The 17,874-nt window shown below is 47.1% G+C and overlaps 9 protein-coding genes and 1 pseudogene across 10 annotated transcripts; 7 read left to right on the top strand and 3 right to left on the bottom strand.

The window, feature by feature from the left end:
• The first annotated feature begins 172 nt into the window (after positions 1-172).
• Positions 173-1,519, top strand: F4807DRAFT_256439 (uncharacterized protein). Its single transcript, XM_047994438.1, has one exon. The coding sequence runs from the start codon at positions 512-514 to the stop codon at positions 1,199-1,201; it is 690 nt and encodes a 229-aa protein (XP_047857772.1). The 5' UTR covers positions 173-511; the 3' UTR covers positions 1,202-1,519.
• A 575-nt stretch (positions 1,520-2,094) lies between these two features.
• On the top strand, positions 2,095-4,014 carry F4807DRAFT_456592 (MFS general substrate transporter; the record flags this gene model as incomplete). Its single annotated transcript, XM_048000897.1, has 6 exons — positions 2,095-2,205; positions 2,260-2,449; positions 2,523-2,655; positions 2,731-2,950; positions 3,020-3,711; positions 3,774-4,014. The coding sequence occupies 6 exons, from the start codon at positions 2,095-2,097 to the stop codon at positions 4,012-4,014; spliced, it is 1,587 nt and encodes a 528-aa protein (XP_047857771.1).
• Positions 4,015-4,499: 485 nt separating this feature from the next.
• Positions 4,500-5,234, bottom strand: F4807DRAFT_456591 (Alpha/Beta hydrolase protein; the record flags this gene model as incomplete). Its single annotated transcript, XM_048000896.1, has 1 exon — positions 4,500-5,234. The coding sequence occupies one exon, from the start codon at positions 5,232-5,234 to the stop codon at positions 4,500-4,502; it is 735 nt and encodes a 244-aa protein (XP_047857770.1).
• A 1,771-nt stretch (positions 5,235-7,005) lies between these two features.
• On the top strand, positions 7,006-9,107 carry F4807DRAFT_410270 (uncharacterized protein). The gene has a single exon (XM_047996611.1). It carries the CDS (start codon positions 7,246-7,248, stop codon positions 8,935-8,937), a length of 1,692 nt encoding a protein of 563 aa, XP_047857769.1. The 5' UTR covers positions 7,006-7,245; the 3' UTR covers positions 8,938-9,107.
• Positions 9,108-9,206: 99 nt separating this feature from the next.
• F4807DRAFT_t25 lies at positions 9,207-9,293 on the top strand (annotated as a pseudogene). Its single transcript has one exon. The product of its transcript is annotated as a tRNA-OTHER (tRNA).
• A 709-nt stretch (positions 9,294-10,002) lies between these two features.
• F4807DRAFT_449920 (uncharacterized protein) lies at positions 10,003-10,979 on the bottom strand (the record flags this gene model as incomplete). Its single annotated transcript, XM_048000068.1, has 5 exons — positions 10,003-10,205; positions 10,266-10,350; positions 10,398-10,522; positions 10,572-10,697; positions 10,754-10,979. 5 exons carry the CDS (start codon positions 10,977-10,979, stop codon positions 10,003-10,005), a joined length of 765 nt encoding a protein of 254 aa, XP_047857768.1.
• A 165-nt stretch (positions 10,980-11,144) lies between these two features.
• F4807DRAFT_256353 (catalytic protein) lies at positions 11,145-12,413 on the bottom strand. Its single transcript, XM_047994437.1, has 2 exons — positions 11,898-12,413; positions 11,145-11,755 (listed from the first exon to the last, which is right to left on the bottom strand). The coding sequence occupies exons 1-2, from the start codon at positions 12,235-12,237 to the stop codon at positions 11,322-11,324; spliced, it is 774 nt and encodes a 257-aa protein (XP_047857767.1). The 5' UTR covers positions 12,238-12,413; the 3' UTR covers positions 11,145-11,321.
• Positions 12,414-12,659: 246 nt separating this feature from the next.
• On the top strand, positions 12,660-13,492 carry F4807DRAFT_456587 (uncharacterized protein; the record flags this gene model as incomplete). Its single annotated transcript, XM_048000895.1, has 2 exons — positions 12,660-12,713; positions 12,803-13,492. The coding sequence occupies 2 exons, from the start codon at positions 12,660-12,662 to the stop codon at positions 13,490-13,492; spliced, it is 744 nt and encodes a 247-aa protein (XP_047857766.1).
• Positions 13,493-13,729: 237 nt separating this feature from the next.
• Positions 13,730-15,448, top strand: F4807DRAFT_470669 (salicylate hydroxylase; the record flags this gene model as incomplete). Its single annotated transcript, XM_048002843.1, has 3 exons — positions 13,730-14,300; positions 14,352-14,930; positions 15,020-15,448. The coding sequence occupies exons 1-3, from the start codon at positions 14,049-14,051 to the stop codon at positions 15,446-15,448; spliced, it is 1,260 nt and encodes a 419-aa protein (XP_047857765.1). The 5' UTR covers positions 13,730-14,048.
• A 351-nt stretch (positions 15,449-15,799) lies between these two features.
• Positions 15,800-17,263, top strand: F4807DRAFT_256274 (ribonuclease H-like domain-containing protein). The gene has a single exon (XM_047994436.1). It carries the CDS (start codon positions 16,092-16,094, stop codon positions 17,004-17,006), a length of 915 nt encoding a protein of 304 aa, XP_047857764.1. The 5' UTR covers positions 15,800-16,091; the 3' UTR covers positions 17,007-17,263.
• The last annotated feature ends 611 nt before the right edge of the window (positions 17,264-17,874 follow it).

Here is a 17,874-nt window from a genome sequence, read left to right as displayed (position 1 = left end):
CATGAAGCACGGAACTCTCCTTTTCTGCAACCTAAGTAGGCTCCCCTTCAAGCTGAAATGAAGCCACTTTCGATATCTAGGCTCATAGCCCGGTAAGACAAGAGAACCTATGGCGTAACGTGGCGTGACGTATATGAACACTCCAAGGATTTCATTGGTAGCCCGTGGGGTCAAGTCATGATAGCAGGTCCTCGTCGCTCGAATAGGGAGGAATCTCTGAGCAAATGAGCTGGCTGCGCCGGAAAGCCCCCCTGCAAGGGCATTACCGAGCAAAACGTAGTTTCAAAGATTCGGATTTCCTGATGAGTGATCCTAGCCTATTAGCATGCTGAGTGATTTCCGAAGTTTATCTCGGAAACCGCCGGAACTGCTCCGCTTTGTATCTTCAAGTCTCATACGTAGGACTGTGCTTTTTCCTGCCTCTCCTCCTCCATCTTCTTTTCCGCCGTCTATATCGACAAAATAATTAAGTCATCGGTGAATCTCTTTAAATCTATAATCGTGTTTGAGAATGTCGTATATGCCACTGAATACCCCCGCCGACGGCGAGGAAGACGTGAGAGGGACAGCCGAGTTGAATAGAGGGGAATGGTCCAATCGATCTAAGATCTCAGAGAGTTCACGGAGCTCGCGCCTGACAACCGTCATCAAGTGTGCCGCAATCGCTCTACTCGTAATAGGATCCTTCGCCTTTGGCCAAAAGACAGCTAGCCCCGAGTATATTTCTACTAAGGCAAAAGTAACGGAGCCCGAATCGCTCGGGACATGTCCTCCAGACTGGAAAGAGGCTAAAGAAGCTGGCTGTGTATACGACCTAGTGTTGTCAACCTGGATGCATCCCCGTTGTTTCAATGTGGGATTGCACGAGAAATACAAAGGCATATTGCGAGATTTGGACTTCACATATTGGTTGGAGCCGGAGATGACAAACGAAATCTCTCTCGAAGCTGTAGAGTCAGGCGAGCATGGATGGGTTTGGACCGACGGACGTTTCCATCATCTGCACTGCGCATACGTCATGCATCGAATTCACGAGATGTCGAAGGAGGACACGAGGGTCTTGGACACGCTCTGTAGGAGCGAGGACCACATTCAGCATTGTCTGTGGTTTAACGGAAATCCAGAATGGGAGGACGTCAAGGCACTCAACACCACGAGGATCTTTAACGAGGATTACCTCGTCGATTGTTTAGTTGGTTAATTGCAAAACGCAAAATGTCGCATGAAGGCTTACGACTAGCTGCGTGAGTATGGAGTGGATTGTCGATTAGTAATGAAGCTCCATGGCATATGAATGAGTTCGGATGGTTGAGGAGGATGGATGGCGGGTGCTGTTCATTTTTTTTTGGTTATGAAGAAATTACGAAGTGTCTTGGCTAAAAGTTTCGCGCACCTTTCGCGACTCTAACCCGTGCTTAGTGTAGTTGTTGTTGTTACTGTGTCAGCCTCAAGCTAAGCCTCAACCCTGATAGTGCTCGTTCCGCTAGAGTTTAGTGGATAATCACTATATTTTTAGGGATCTTCTCCGAAAACTTGAAACTTGGTCACCAGTGAAAAGCTCCTCACAGTGCCACAACGCTTCAATTTTTACGGGTTTAATTTGTGAACAGCTGCAGGGATGTCCCAGACTCGTATGCTTATGTAATCAGGCGCTCCTTAATACCTATTACTTCCCATTCCATGCAGACCACGTTAACTTCTAATGCCACACCAACACAAGATCTCATTACCTTAGTAACAGTCGTCACTATTTCCTATCAATTGCAAAACTTACACCACAATTATTATAAACAGTAATGTAGCTTAGCCGAATGTTTCTTTACCGGAAGCTGGAAATGCGGACCTGATTACCGGTTCCGCATTTCCGATTTCCGAGTCCGAGCCCGTGCCTAGCCGACAAGAGCCGACCCACCTCCCGGAAACGGAAAACAGCGAGGCTTGCTAGCACGTGATCTCAGAGGGGAAAGAAGAACGAGTTCCGAAGATGTATGCCTTCAATCTACATAGGCCATCCCGTTCCTGTTGCACTAGTCTAGTTAGACTTCTAGCTAGTATCTTTTGATTTGCTCCACCTCGAGCAAGCGAAAGTGCAAGATGTCAGAAAGTTCAGGGGATGTGAGCTGGTCTTCTCTGCCAAACAAAGGCCAGCTATTCATTATTGTCCTTGCTCGTTTTTCTGAGCCTGTCGTACGAACGTCCATCTCGGTAGGTGCATAATGCTCTTAGCTTGTCGACTCCAGGAATCTCATGCTCCCGTAGACATACGTGTTCTATCAGTTACAATCCCTTGACCCATCGAGACCAACCGACGCGATCGTCCGCGATGCCGCTATGCTTCAAACAGTATTCACCCTCGCTCAAGGATGTACGGCAGTCTTATGGGGTCACTTAGCCGACTCTTCTAGAGGAGGTAGGAAAATGGTGTTGCTAATCAGCTTGGGAGGGTCATGTGAGTATAAGGCTGTTCCACGTCCATGAGACAGCTCAGTAGGGACCGCAACTTACAACGATCCGACATCAAGTTTTGGGCACGACAGCTTTCGGTTTCGTTCGCGATTTCCGCCAGGCCGTGATCCTCCGGCTGTTAGAAGGCGCGGTTAATGGTAATACTGCCATGATTAGGACTATGGTATCTGAGATTGTCAAGGAACGTCGGTACGTGAGCATACGCTTCCAAACCTTGCTGTCGCAGATACTCGCAGAATTTTACTAAGCAGCTTCTATCCCCAGTTACCAAGCCAAAGCATTCGTTCTCATGCCCTTGGCTTATAACATTGCTGCCATCGTAAGTCCTATGGTCGCCGGACTACTGGCTGACCTCGCAAGCCAGTACCCTCAATCTTTTGGTCAGATAGCTTTCTTTCGCCAATTCCCTTATGCGCCACCCGCTATTGCCAGTGCCTTGGTCACATTGACCGCATTTCTACTGGTTTTCTTCAGGTTAAAGGAGGTTTGTGTGTCCTATTCATTGCATTCCTTTTGTTTTCTTAGACTCTTATTGACAATTGTTTATCTTCAGACGCATGTAGTAGCGCGTCATAAATATGACTTAGGCCTTGACATCACAGCTAGAATCACATCATTATTCACGAGATGGAGAAAGGATTCGCACCATCAACCGTATTCTGTAGTTGCGCAAGAAGAAGCGAATGAAGGAGACCAGTTTTTGAGTCAAGAAGAAGAGATCGAAATGAGCTCTCCTTCACATAACCACGAAGTAGAAAAGCAGAAACTTCCTCTGCGTCAGATCTTTACTCGCAATCTCTGTCTTACTCTGATAGCTCATGGAATCATGGAAGGTCATGTTGCAGTCTACAACACACTCTGGCCCAGCTTTCTCAGCGATCCGGTAGCAGACCCAGGAAAAGACCATATCCAACTCCCATTCCGCTTCATCGGTGGCCTTGGCCTACCGGCAAAGAAGATTGCCATTTCACTGGCCTATGCTGGAGTACTTGGAATCCCACTACAGATCTTCGGCTACTCCCGAGTTGTTAAGCGACTAGGAATGATGAGGACGTGGCGCATATTCCTGAGAGGATTTCCACTGGTTTATCTATTCATCCCTTACCTTTCTATCATACCATCAAGCTCATCTAGACCTGCTCCTCGGGATGGACCCCTCGTTTGGATAGCAATCTTTGTTGCACAAACATTAATGATGTGTAGCGCATCATTTGTCATACCCTCGCAGATCGTTCTAACTAACAAGTAAGTAAACGGTGTCCCGCATCTTTCGCTTGCTTGTACTGGTGCTAAGAACTATACAACAGCTCATCGCCGCACCCCTCGGCCCTCGGAAGGACTCACAGCATTGCTGAAATGATATGCAGTTTTACCCGTACTGTCAGCCCCATCGCAGCAGGCCTATTCTACTCGTATGGATCATCACACGGCGTTACTGGTCTTCCTTGGTGGATAATGAGCGGCGTGACTCTTTTTGCGTGTATTTTGAGTTATTATGTGTACGAAGGTGACGGGCATGAGATTAAACTTGAAACAGATGAGGAATGATGTAAAAGTGTGGAGTTTATCCCTTACTAGCTACGGCAATATTTGCCAAGGGCACAAGATTCCCCTAAGTCTACCATGATGTCTAAGGCTGTCGAGCCGGGCATGAGCGCCTTCTACTCAATGACCGTCCCACATATGGATATTTTCAGAACGAGACGTCCTATATAGTAGGTAAGTAAGTCAACGGAAAGTTCAATGATCTCCAGCATTTCAGATCAATCTTTTACTGGGACATCCCAGATATACCTACCTAACCTAAGACACATCAGTCACAGTTGTCTAGGGAGGTACCTATCTACGTAAGTAGGTATGCAATATGGTTTATGATCCTCGAAGCAATCTCTGGAATCTTCGTAATGAATCTAAAAGCCGCTACGACACGTTCAGATATAAAAAGAACCTTCAGCAATAGCTACCTACATAGATACATTACTGTGACGTGTCCCTAGCCATCCATAAAACTATGTGGGTATGTACAAATCAATTCAACGATCCCCTTCCAATATTTGACACGCTTTAGATAACTGTTCAGTTAATCCATCCACATTTTCATCGGCGAACAAGCTGTGATGGTTTCCCGGCACGTTTATGACGTGGGAGAAGAAATTATGCTGGTAATTCTCCCAACCCAGTTTATCTTCTGAGGCGGAGATTTCATAGCCCTCGCTCGCATGGAGAAGGATAACCGGGGGTAGCTTTGTTGGCATATCGGATCCTTTTAAGGAATCTCGACCCCACTGCTGAGCGAACTTAGAGCAGTTTCTTATGCTCTTCAGGGTTATATGCTTAGACTCTTCCGTTGTCGCTTCGCCCCATTCTATTGCTGTAATGTCTTGACTGATTCCGACATCTCTCGCTAATGGATGAAATGTGTCAATCATAACGACACCAAGAACATGGAATTCGATATTTTCAGCGAGGACCTTCGCCATCTCTAATGCGATGAGACCGCCGACAGACCAACCTCCTAATATCAAAGGCCCTCGAGGTAATTCGACTTGAATAAGGTCTGCGTATACCCGAGCCATCTGGGTGATGCCACCAGGCCAAGCATTATCCTCAACGAGCCTCTCGTTACTAATACCCCACACATGCCGGTCAAGGTCGCCTAAGAAGTAGTAATTGATGGTGGTTCCCCCTCCGTCATGAATGAGCACAAGTGATGGCGACTCCGAAAACTCTGGGTCGTCTTGTATGAGCGCAGGGATAACACCCAGCATCTTCCTTGATAATCTGAGATGATAGATTGTGATAATTGCTTTCGGTAGTAGGGCTACCTTATACAGGCGGTTATATGGTGCCTCGTAGATCCTCGTGAAGTCGCTATTAGGTAGATTTAGATAAATACCGTTTTGATCAATTCAGTGTCCTTACTTATTCCCCTTTTCCTCCTAATTTCGGATGACGAAACTCGGATAGCCGAACAATCCGTGACGATGACACTATTTACCGAATACCGATGCATCTCGGAATCCTGATTTTTCTGTTGTACGCTGCAAAGCATATGCTCAAGGTTCGTTGACATCAGGTGCCTAAACAGTAGGTCATTTTAGTAAAATATAGATCATCGGTATTCTTAAGCAAGCTGCCGCTCAGTTCAATCACGGGAAGCCTTTCGGGATACTCCGTATTACACCAACCATGCGACAACTCAACATACCGCTATTACGCACCATTGTCAACAACCGAGAGATCGAATCCGTCTCTCAATGCTCGAAAGACCAACATCGTGCGTTGGCGAAAGGGGAAGGTTTAAATTGCCAAATTATGCTCTTTGAAGTCCATCTCCATGACGGGAAAGCTATTGCTATCGACACACTCAAGGAGGCATGGCAAAAAGTTATTCATCGACGTTCAATGTTAAGGACTATATTCGCCTTGGAACCAAGGACCAAGGACGTACTCCAAGTGGTTATTAAAAACCATGTTGCTGCATTCACTCATGTGCATTTCAGACAGACGGATGACTTGAAGGCGAAGGTTGAGCAAGAACCACTGCCCAATTTCACCCCTGAGGTGCCGATGCACATGATCCATATTTATACAAACGACAGCAACTCCTGTCCATTACTCAGACTTTGTTACAGCCAGATTGCTATTGACGGTAGCTGTCTAGTCGGAATACAGGCGGATCTATCACTGGCCTATCGGTTATTGACCTCTCCGTCACCACACTCTGACGCTATGCTCGTCTCTCAAGACAGAGAAGGCCTGCCGCTTTATATGTTAGAAAGAATCAGAAATGCGGAACCTACGATCTTTGGTCACAGTGAAACCAACCAAGCTCGGTCACAAATGGTAATGGCCGAATATACAGACGTACCCGTGCCAGTTTCACTCGGCAGGGCCTTGCTCCTTCGGTGTTCAGATGATGGAGTTGCTGTTATAAATATGCTCCAAGCTGTGTGGTTGATCCTGTCGAAAATCTACCTTAACTTGGACCAGCCTTGTTGCAGGTACACCACGGCATGGAATGATGCTGGATCTGGTAGTGATAAGTTCACTCAGCAGAATTTATTATGTACAGCGCATATTTCATACGACTACCAAGTCACGGATGTCATCAAAAGCCTGCACGATCAAACAGTGGAAGATGAGACGGTCAGTGCTCGAACATCAAGCACGATGCACAATGGCAAAAGACTTTGCAACTCAATTATATGCTGGCTCGATTACACCTCCATACCATATGTATCGGACAGATATTTGAGCTTAGTACCTCTCAAAGCGAGCGGGCTTGCAAGGGTGAGTTTAGGAGATCTCCCACATGAGACCAGCATTCGTTAACAAAACCAGGACGATATAACTTTCACGCTAGTTTATACTGGAGAAGAGTTGATGGGACAACTGTGGACAAGCTGTTCAGTTGAGCGTTGGCTAGCTAAGAGCATTTCTGATATGTTTGTCCAGTCACTCGAGTTTATCTTACTTCACCCATTCTGCAAGGTCAAAGATATTCCTCGTTGCAGTCAAAATGATATAAGGATGATCCAGAGCTGGAACGGAGGGGATTTACAGGAGCGTGAGAGCTGCATACATGAGATCACACGGAGTCAAGCTCGACTACATCCAGATGCTCCTGCGATCGTTGCTCATGATGGTTCTCTCTCTTATCACGATCTCGAAGTTCTTACAAACCGATTGGCCCACACATTCTTCACTAAATTTGCATTTCGTCCAGAGGAAAAAGTTCTTTTAGTATTTCCTCATTCGATCTGGGCCATAGTGGGTATGGTTGCTGTCATGAAGGCCGGCTCTGCCTTCGTTCCCCTGGATGAAAATTTCCCTCTGGATCGGGTTAAATCCATCGCCTCGAAAGCAAACGCACGATTTGTGATCACAAATGAATTGTTATCTGCGAAATACGAAGAGGTCGGATTAGAAACTCTCGTCTTGGACCAGTCATTTGTGTCCAAAGAGACTCTGTCGACAATGGAGGATTGGTCAAACCAAAACATCAGCCCAAGCAATCTTGCCTATGTTATCTTTACATCTGGTAGCACAGGGGAGCCCAAGGGTTGTGAAATCGAGCATCAAGCGTTTTGTTCCTCAGCTCTAGCGTACGGTCCGAAATTCAGACTAGGAACTGATAGTCGAATACTTCAGTTCTCCTCCTACGCATTCGATGCTTCTTTAGTGGACATCCTGGTAGGCCTACTCTCGGGATCCTGCGTATGCGTGCCATCGGATCACGACCGGATGAATGACCTCGGCCAAGCAGCTCTGCGGATGGAGGCGAACTGGGCTATGTTAACCCCGTCTCTTGTCTCAAGGCTAAACATTGAGAATGCAAAGTGTATCAAGACTCTTGTCCTGGTAGGCGAGCCGCTTACCACCGATGCAAGGGACGCCTGGGTACACCGCGTCGATCTTTTTGGTGGTTATGGACCAAGCGAGGTGGGTCCGATTTCTGCCGTCGTGGGTCCGATGACATCCCAATCGAACCCCATCAACATAGGATATCCCGTAGCGAACAAAAGTTGGGTCGTGGATCCGTCTGATCATAACCAACTCGTGCCTGTGGGAGCAGTGGGGGAACTTGTGCTCGAGAGTTGCTCTCTTGGAAGGGGATATATTGGTGATAAGGAGAGGACAAATCAAGTCTTCATCGAGAACCCCGAGTGGTGCAAATTTGCCGAATTTCGCAACGAGGTGAAGATACGACGCATGTATAAGACCGGAGATTTGGTAACACGTTGCGAAAATGGAACCCTTCAGTACATTGGCCGCAAAGATATGCAGGTCAAGGTCCGAGGCCAGCGCATGGAATTGGGCGATGTCGAGACGCATCTGAAAGCCATCGTTGCTGCTGAACTTGCCGTCGAGCCTGGGGTCCCTCGGGGATGTAAAGAAGACGAGAAGATGCTAATCGCATTCTTGTGTCTAGGACCTGAGTCGATAATTTCCGACGACCTATCTTCTGTGGACACGAAAGTGCAAGCTCAGCTGCATGGTTTGCTCGACGATGCTGAAGAGAAGTTATCCCGCAAGTTGGCTCGCTACATGTTGCCTGTAGCCTATCTACCACTCCACACTCTTCCTATCACGATATCGGGTAAAAGGGATCGACGGAAGTTACAGCAAATGATTGCCTCCTTGAGCAAGCAAGAGCTTCTAGCCTGGGGAACGCCAAAGTCGACACTGTCAATTGGTCGGCCTTTAGTCACGGACATGGACCGACGAGTTGCCGGGCTTTGGTCTAAAGTGCTTAAACTTGAAACTGATATGCTGAGTTTGGATGATGATTTTGTTAAGCGAGGTGGTGATTCGTTGGCGGCTATGCGACTGGCAAGTCTCGCCAAGGATGCAGGGTTAAAGCTATCTTTCCGAGATATATATCGTGTTAGTCGCCGGCTTGGTGACCAAGTGGATATATGTATAAAACATGCCCGGAATTCCGTAGCTAAGAAAAAAGGGGGGTAGGAAGTTCTTTATGTTATCTCAGCTATGCTCGCGCCGCAATACAGAAGTGCATACCCGACTTCACGTGTTAGAAACTTAATGAATAGATGATTTAATATGCTTTATCATCAAGTGTTCTGAATCAGATTCTATCCAACAAGGTGGTCCATATGTTAAATCGATCTGATCAGAATGGAGTCAATGGATGCCAATTATATAACGAGGAGATAGTTTTGATCACGGTGCAGCACAGGAGTATTAGCACAAGGTAGCTTTTTCTGATCCCATTCTCCCACATGGCGCAGTGGTTAAAGCGTCTGGCCGCGCATTAGCGTACGACTACGCATTGCGAGTGGGTTCGAATCCCGCTGTGGGCAACTTAACCAACGGTCCGATTTATTCAGGTTTTTTCACCCCGCTTTAGGGCTCACTGGGCGTTAGAGGGTGGTTCTGAGACGTTAGAAGAAGGTGGACCCGGAGTAGGGTTTTTCCTGAATATAATCGGCTAGCTAAGGCTGGCGCTTATTAGCTAGAGTAATGCTGGAGGCAGGCGTGGAGGATAAAAATTTCTTATGTCAAGCGAAACTCTAGCTCTGTCTCTCTACCTAGAGAGGTACTCTAGACGTCCCATGCGCTAGTAGTGCGCGCTGATGTATATACCATACTTGCCCGTATGTAGTATATACGTCCTTCGGACGTAAACACGCTCATCATTCTGATCCCATTCTCATTAAACCGTGTACACTTAGGCTATGTAACGATGGATCACTTTCAATAAATAGTCGATACAACTTTACGTCGAAAAGAATCCACGGACCACGACACTACCTAGGTTATGCTGCTACTTTAATAAGTACCTTGAATTTTGAAGTGACAAAACGTTGGTATTGCTAGTGAAACCAACGATACAACGGACGGAACCAATAGTAAAGAAAGCCTTCAATAGTTAAAAAAAAAACTTAGAGAGATGTTAATATGCCAAGAGGGATACCTAAATAATGGCAATATGGAAACCTGAGTATTGCGCGCCTGTCATAGATAACCCAAGGGTGCTGTCTTACATCCCTCGCCTCGTCATATCTCCTTCTAAGAAGGAATGACGACCTGGTCACTTTCTAGAATTTCTCTAGAATAGCTCCAGTTCTTGATTGAAGTCCATTTGACACACACCGATCTAGAATTAGACTTAGTTGTTGGCCTGCCTGGATTTGAGGATTCCCATGCGAATGTGTATAGGGCAGTACTGCCGTGGCACATTATAGCAATCCGAAGAGCTTCGAGACAATGATCTTTAGGGTAACAGTATCAGTTCTCAGTAATTTACATTAATTGTGTTTACGGATACATACCCAGGTGTTTGTGAAGATACTCATCTTGTGTCGACGTGAGGTTTGCATAATAATAGTCTCGGTATAGATACAGACGTAATTGTCGCTGCACAAATTAGCAGTTGCTTACTCTTCCAGCACTCACATACCAACCAGACAATGAAGCTCATGGTAAACGCCCAGGGTGGCGAGGTAACCTCCACCAGTTAGTTGAGTGCCGTTCTCTAAAGGCTGCTCCCCTCGAAGCATCTCTTCACGAGTAGCTTTGAAGTACATTGCTGCTAGAATGTTAGCACTCAACTTTAGATAAGGAAGAAGGTAGTTTACGCGTTAAAAGGTCCTGCCACGCATTTTCATTCTCAGCCGATGGTGGCCCAGAATAGACGCTGGGTAAGTTCTGTTTCAAAGCGTGGTCGCCGATTATCTCGTACCGAATATAATCAGTAGCTGGAGCTAGAAGGTTATAAGTATATGAGTAGAAAACAGTCTTATATTACACGAATGCGTACACCAAGTGGCACCCTTCAATATCCTAAGTTGGGCTCTTCGGTATTCACCGCCCCAAATAACTCCCACTAGGATAAAGATTATCAGGTGGAGGACAAGTATATAAACAAATTGAGTTGTTAAGGTATTCCTGTTATGGCTCTTTGGTGAGGTATGATGTTCTTGATTGATGAAGCCTTCATCTGGCATCTGTAGAGGTTGTTCTTCGTCTGCCAATAGTCTGCTCATCACGTTATATGATATGAGGGGATGATCTCGGCCGGATTGAAATGATATTAAGAACAAGGTATCGTATGGTTCCATGAAATTGTGTGAATGGATTGAGGTTAGAGGGCTGCAAGCTCATACCTAGTAGATATTTCTGTCGACAAACTCTTGCTTGACATGCTTTTTGCGAACCAACTGCATATTCTATCGGTGTGACATTGCATATAATTACTACATTTCTCCTAGGAGTGTGGGTACAGGACTAGGATCTAACAACCATTGAATCTTGTCAGCCTAAAAGTTGGCTAGGAAAAAGAATGTGGCTTTCTCTGTTAGCTGATCGTAGTATAAAGTTACCGGCACTCAGACCTGGGCCCCTGTTTCGATAACAGATTTTACCACTTGATCTATCATTCTCGTCAGCTCCGCCGTGTGGCTTAGCATAGGCGAGTGGCCAGAGCTGATCTTCTGGATCTTGGATCCCGCCATCTCGCCAAATTTCTCCTGATACATTGGGGGCGGACCCCGGTCATTTTCGCAGACAACGTAAGTGGACTTGACAAAGCCAAAAGCCTCGTTGGTCATCTTGGTTTTCTGTACTGCGTAGGACTGGTTGATGATCTTTGATTCCCACTCTTGCGCCTCAGCGTCAGGAAGGTCGTGGTAGAGTATGTTAGCCGCGTTCTTTATGGTAAATCGGCCATCTGGCTTGACGTCGTTGTTTGGGGATTCGCCAAACACGTCTAGCACGGACTGGCCTGTAGGGAGGATGAATGCGGCGAAGTAGAACAAGTGTACTACAGGAGCCCTAGTTAGCAATTCTTTCTTCTATTGACCTACAAGGAAGATGCATGGTTCCTCATAGAGTATATAGATGACTTATAAGCTTGGTGCTCTCGTCGTGGTGCAATGGGAGATATGCGGGCTAAGGATGCTTACCAACGCCGCCAGGAAGGCCAGCAGGTTGTCGTTCATCGAAAGACAGGTCTTTGGTCACGGCTTCGGTGCCCACGAGCCCGCCGTACGAATGCATCACAACAAACACCTTTTTCCCTTGTTCCACGAGGCGCTGGACCTCGGATCGAATGGCAAGTGCATCGTCAGTCAAAGATTTGGTGGCAAAGCCCGGCTTCTCCTCGTCAGTCAGACTTGGCAAGAGTGGGTGAACAACAGGATAGCCGAGAGCTCTGAGGGCATCGTCTAGCTTATAGTATGCGTCTGGCAGTTGAAAAGAGCCTTGGACCATGATAATGGTAGGAGTTTCCGTGGGTGAACCCATCTCGAGTCTTTTTCCAATTTACTAAGGTCGTTAAGGAAACGAAAGACGATGAGAAAGTAGCTGTACTTAGGTAGATAGCGGTGCACGAGAAGTTGAATCGATAGAAAACAGTTCAGTCACTTGGACGGCGTCAAGTACCTAGTAGTCTCGACCTTGGCGACCTAGGTACCTACCCGGTACCTAAGGTAGGGGACAAGTCAGTGGGCGGGGTAGGCGACCGTAAGCAGGACTATACCTTGTACATATGTAGGTGCCTTAGGTAGGCTGGCTAGGGGTACAATACCTAAAGCTACATGTACCTCCTATTGTGGACCCGTAAAAAGGGGCTCAGTATTTATTAAGAAAAGTCGCGCATAAATAGAATCCTATCCAGATTTATGATTTTTCCCATTAGCGGATGAAACCATCTGACAGTCGCAAATATGGCCGACGATAGCAACCTCGGAGTCTACGTAATGACGCCGCCGGACGTTGATGTAAGGCTACACGATTATCCCCTAATTTATCGCCAAGAGACAGACACCAATTTGTGAATATCACATGTAGACTGAGCAGGACAGGCTAGGTATGCCCTTCCGAGTCCAAGCTGCCGGAGAACTCAGCTCATTTTCTAGACCTCCAGCAACCGTCGTCGCCACAGACCTTACTCCCCCCCAAAGGCCATGACGGCCAGAGCCTTGACCTTCCCAATCTGAAATTCCAGAAGTGCGATGCCGATCAAGAATGGGATCTGGAGCCTGCAAAGTTCGACTTCATCCACGGTCGGATGCTTGCATCGGGCATCCATGACTGGCCGGGCCTGCTCGCGAAGAGTTTCATGCATCTGTGCCTTGGCGGGAGGCTCGAATTTCTGGACCTCTGTCACCCATTCCGGGCGGCGAACCAGCAGTTTGATAATGCTGCCTCTTCACCATTCATTCACTTCGGCCATCTAGCCGAGAGGACATGGGTTCGCAACGGTCTGGATTACTATGCCACGACGAAGCATACACAACGACTGAGTGAGCTCGGGTTCGAAGAGATCAACGAGCATGAGACCAGAAGGCCTCTAGGAGAGTGGACCGAAACGCCTCGTGAACAACAAATCGGCAAGCTAACATTGCAAAATTTCTTGACTTTCATTGACGTAGCGGGCGAAGCCTTACTCACTGGTCACAATGCCATGTCGAAGGCGGAAGCAAGGGACTTGGTGCGGAAGGCGAGGGAGGATTTGAATGATAATTGTCTCGAGAAGAGATTCTACCTGACAATGTAGTTGGAGCAGGCTGAGAACCAACGCCGGAATGGAACATCAGAGTGACCACCCGAGCTACCAACACGCAGCACTGGAGTCTATTTATGCTTATATCACCTGCAAGCAAGCGCGCACGAATTCTCTTGTTGGTAAACTGGAGGGCCTCTGCCTACTACCTAAGGTAGCATTGCAGGTCTCCAATGTCCTCACACCGGACAATGGCCAACTGCATCCAACAAATCTGACACTCAAGCTCTTACTTTGCCGCCTGGATGCCTTTTCAACCCACCTGAGGATACCCGCAAACCATGGTCATAACTTTTTAAAGATCAGGTCTTGTAGATTTGGCCTGTAGGTACTTACCTGCCTAGGTACCTAAGGTGCCATGGGTAATTTCAGTGCCTATCGGTAAGTGGCCCATGTAGTAAGTAAAGAACTCCCTTACCTATATCATTCTCGAGAAGCTAGGTATATTAATACAAAATTCCTTCGCCCATCAATTAAGCTGTTTATCTAGACAGGTTTCTTCCTTGATCTGAATCTTTGAGGTACTATTCCAACTCACAATTCGTTCCCAATGACGCACAACCAGCTTCGTGTAGCTATCATCGGTGGAGGGCTGGCTGGAGCTGCATTGGCGAACGCCCTTGTTCGCGTGTCTCGAGTAGATGTTCATGTCTTTGAATCAGCGACTGAATTCTCGGAACGTGGCGCGGCCGTGGGACTGGCCAAGAATGCTCAGCTAGCCTTAGCTCAAATCGTTCCTTCAGCATCGGTCCTGCTCAAGAAGGCGGGAGCCGTGCCTATGAACTCCTCCCGAATTATCTTGGTAAGCAGTGTATTTGAAAGGTTGATGGGCGCTCTCTAATAAACTTCTCAGGGCTCAGGGCCAGAGGCCGGAAATATCGTCTTCGACCTTGCCGCGGATGATCCCGGCATGAATGTTCACCGAGCTTCTCTCCTCCGTGAGCTCCTCGCTCCATTACCAATAGAGGCTCTCCACCCCAATAAAAAGCTTATCACTATCAATGCGAACGGATCCGGCGTTGGAATAACTTTCCAGGACGGCACAGTCTTCCAATTCGATGCAGTGATTGGCGCAGATGGTATATTTAGCACAGTTCGGGAGCATGTTCTTCAGAGTGTCGCCGCTACTGAACAGTCCTCTCCATTACCAGCCGGGTTCTGGGATTGTAGGAACGTTGTACCATTTGAGAAAGCAAAAGCGACTCTTGGCGAGAAGTATTTTGACGTTGATCGACAGTACGGCTGGGTCGGTGATGGTGCTTTCATCATGCATGACGTCCTAGAAAACAGAACCATGGTCCAGTGTGTGGTATCAAGCATTGAGAAAGATTCCTCAACGAGCCGAGACAGGAAGCGCCCTCTCACACGGGAGATATTGACAGAAACATTGGGTAGCTGGATGGGCGGCCCTATTGCCGATGGCATGATTAGTGTACGTCCTTCTACGTGCTGCTTTCGTATCATACTTCACTTTGCTACAATGATCTCCCTTCTCAAAGAGAGGTGCTAACCATTTCACAGCTCATTTGTGATCAACCAGATCCTTGCGGATACTCCCAATGGGAACACAAGTCGACCCCAACTTACGCCAACGAGCGGGTTTGCTTAGTAGGCGACGCTGCCCACGCGACCACGCCATGGCAAGGTTCCGGGGCGGGGTTAGCCATTGAGGACGCCATGATTCTCGGAACTCTCTTCGCCAACATCTCATCATCAGAGGAGATTAGCTCTGCGTTCAAAGCATATGATCTGCTCAGGCGCCCTCGGTGCCAGCAAGTCATCGACTCGAGCCGAGAGACGGGTCAAATACTTTGCGGGCAGGTAGATCTACATGCTAACGAGTTGAGGGGGTTGCTCGCACCGAAATGGAACTTCATTTTTGGGTTGGACATGGAATTGCATAAGCGTGAAGCACTAGATGAGTTGCGAAAAATACAGGAAGCCGATTAGGCCAGGTAGATGTCTCACTGCCCCTTATTAACGTTGTGAGTTTCATTCATTATATACTTACCTACCTACCTAGGTAGGTGTTGGGATATTAGGTGGCTGGAAGCCTGCGCCCTGTATCTCAGGGGTATATGTACCTACTATCTATGGACCTCCACCGATAGGTACCTAGGTAGGTCTATCCATGGATGGGACATAAAATAACTCGATCTAAAAGTACAGGTAGTGACTGTTGTACACTATCCTCGATACGGCCTAGCCTGGATTACGGCCCGTTCCGCGTTAGGTAAATAATAGATAACGATAAGGTTCATTTCCTTCGTTCATTCCCCCTTTTATCATGTTCTCCAAGGAATCATGTTACCGAGGTAGTAAATAAAGAGATAACCTTGGAACACGCTCATTTGGGAGTTGCATATATCTATATATCTATCATACTAACTGTACTACGCGTAGGCGAATTGTATTGCTGTGATCATCAACAGAGTCACTATTACTTTGGATTATACCTATTAGATACCTAATCGTCTTGTCATCATCATTCGAGACTATTATCTGACAACCTGGGGCAGAGCGATAACTCTATAAACTCCCTATTTCATTACTTTTCAACGTCTCACAGCTGTACTAGGTATCTACTATTACCATGTCGTCTCTAGAACATGGTAATGATGAGTCGGAAGGTGAAAATGAAGCCCGAGTGGTCCTCGACGTCGATGGTGATTTCTACCTACCCGGTCTCGAAATGGAAGGTTCCAATGGAACAGCAACCTTTAAACTGCCCCAGTTGCGGACAATCTTGAAACCTGCGGCGGGAATTCTGGTTAATTGCCGCCCTGTCCCTCGATCAGCAAGTGTAGCTCGCGCGACATCAGCTATGGGTCATGGCCAGAATGACGTTTGGACAGCTTCGAATTTCCAAGCATCCGATAGTCCAGAATTCATGTTCCCCGCCCGTATGATCAATACATCCGAACGTCGCTTTCTCAATCGGTTCTGTATCCGCCGGCGTTTCGTCCCTCAAGTCACGGGACTGAAGACCATGATGATATATGCTGACGGAGCTTGCTGCAACAACGGTTCGGCCGAGAAAATCCCTCGTGGTGGCTACGCATTCGTTTTCAACAACTCACCTACAGGAACCTACTCCTCTGGACTAGAGAAGAAAGGGGTAGATGGTCAAGTGTACGCCCATACAAACAACAGAGCAGAACTTCGCGCCATCATTGCGGCTCTTCATTTTCGTACCTGGTGGGGTGAGGGATGGGAGCGTATCGTCATGGTAACCGACTCCGAGTACGTAAGCAAGGGCGGGACCGAGTGGTTGCGTAGCTGGGCTGGTAGAAATTGGCGTACCTCCGGCGGCAAGCAAGTCGCCAACCAGGATCTTTGGAAGGCTTTGTCGGAAGTCTTAGGCAGCTATGCTAAGAGTGGATGCGAGGTATCATTCTGGACCGTTCCGAGAAACTACAACACATTAGCTGATGCTGCCGCGAAGGCTGCGGCTGACCAAGCTAATGGTGCAGAGGAATATATTAATGATAGTAGAGCGTTAATCTAAAGCCTACGTAAGAAATCAGCCGGACCAGCCATTCAAGATGCTGTTATTCCTAGCATAATGTACTTGGGAAGCTAAAACCTGAAAAGGGGGACTTGAAGCTGACTTATATCTATGAGAGGGGGACAAATTGTCTGTTTCTAAATATTGGTAGACTTTGCTGAATGCATTGACTAGGACATTAAGTAGAGAAATGGTAAAGCCATGACTTAGCCAAAATGGACTTCATATGACAGTTGATACGTAAGCATGCATAGGAGAAATTATAATATTCGCGTATATGAGTTGTCACACATCCACGCTGTCGTTGGAATTGTTCAATTGCAATGATACATTGCGCTGTCAGCCATATAGAGGCTCATCGACAAAATCCGATCCCAGAGTCACTAACAACCAACCAGATCCCCTTAGACTGCAATATTATCACCAGGCCTATTTCTCAAGGCGGTGATGCTGTCCTAGGTCAAACAACAACTGCAAAAGTATATTTAAATACATTGTTCTCCAGCCATGCTTCCAATCTTTCACTTCCTATCCCATACCCCATCGATACTTCTAGGGTTAAATTAGTACGCACAACTTTTATCAACATGTCACGTCAATACGACACCAGAGTCCCTTGCCCGTTTAGTGGTTGCAACAATCCTCCAGTTACGAGTAGTGGCCTTTGCGAATACCACCGTAATAGAAAGATAGAAAAGGAACGCCAAAGACAGAAGGAAAAGAGAGAGTCGAGAACTTGTCTTTCCTGTAGCCAGCCTGCAGAGCCGGGAAACCAACGTTGTAAGCACCATGCCAGGATACGCAACGAACATCAGCAAAGAAGAAGAGATGCCGACAAGGCGAGGAAGGAAGAGGAAAGGAAGGCGGA

Source organism: Annulohypoxylon truncatum (assembly GCF_022578515.1).
Source record: "Annulohypoxylon truncatum strain CBS 140777 unplaced genomic scaffold F4807scaffold_4, whole genome shotgun sequence".
In the NCBI taxonomy this organism is placed as follows: domain Eukaryota; kingdom Fungi; phylum Ascomycota; class Sordariomycetes; order Xylariales; family Hypoxylaceae; genus Annulohypoxylon; species Annulohypoxylon truncatum.
The sequence above is the reverse complement of the archived record's forward strand: the minus strand, read 5'-3'. Positions and strand labels throughout refer to the sequence as shown.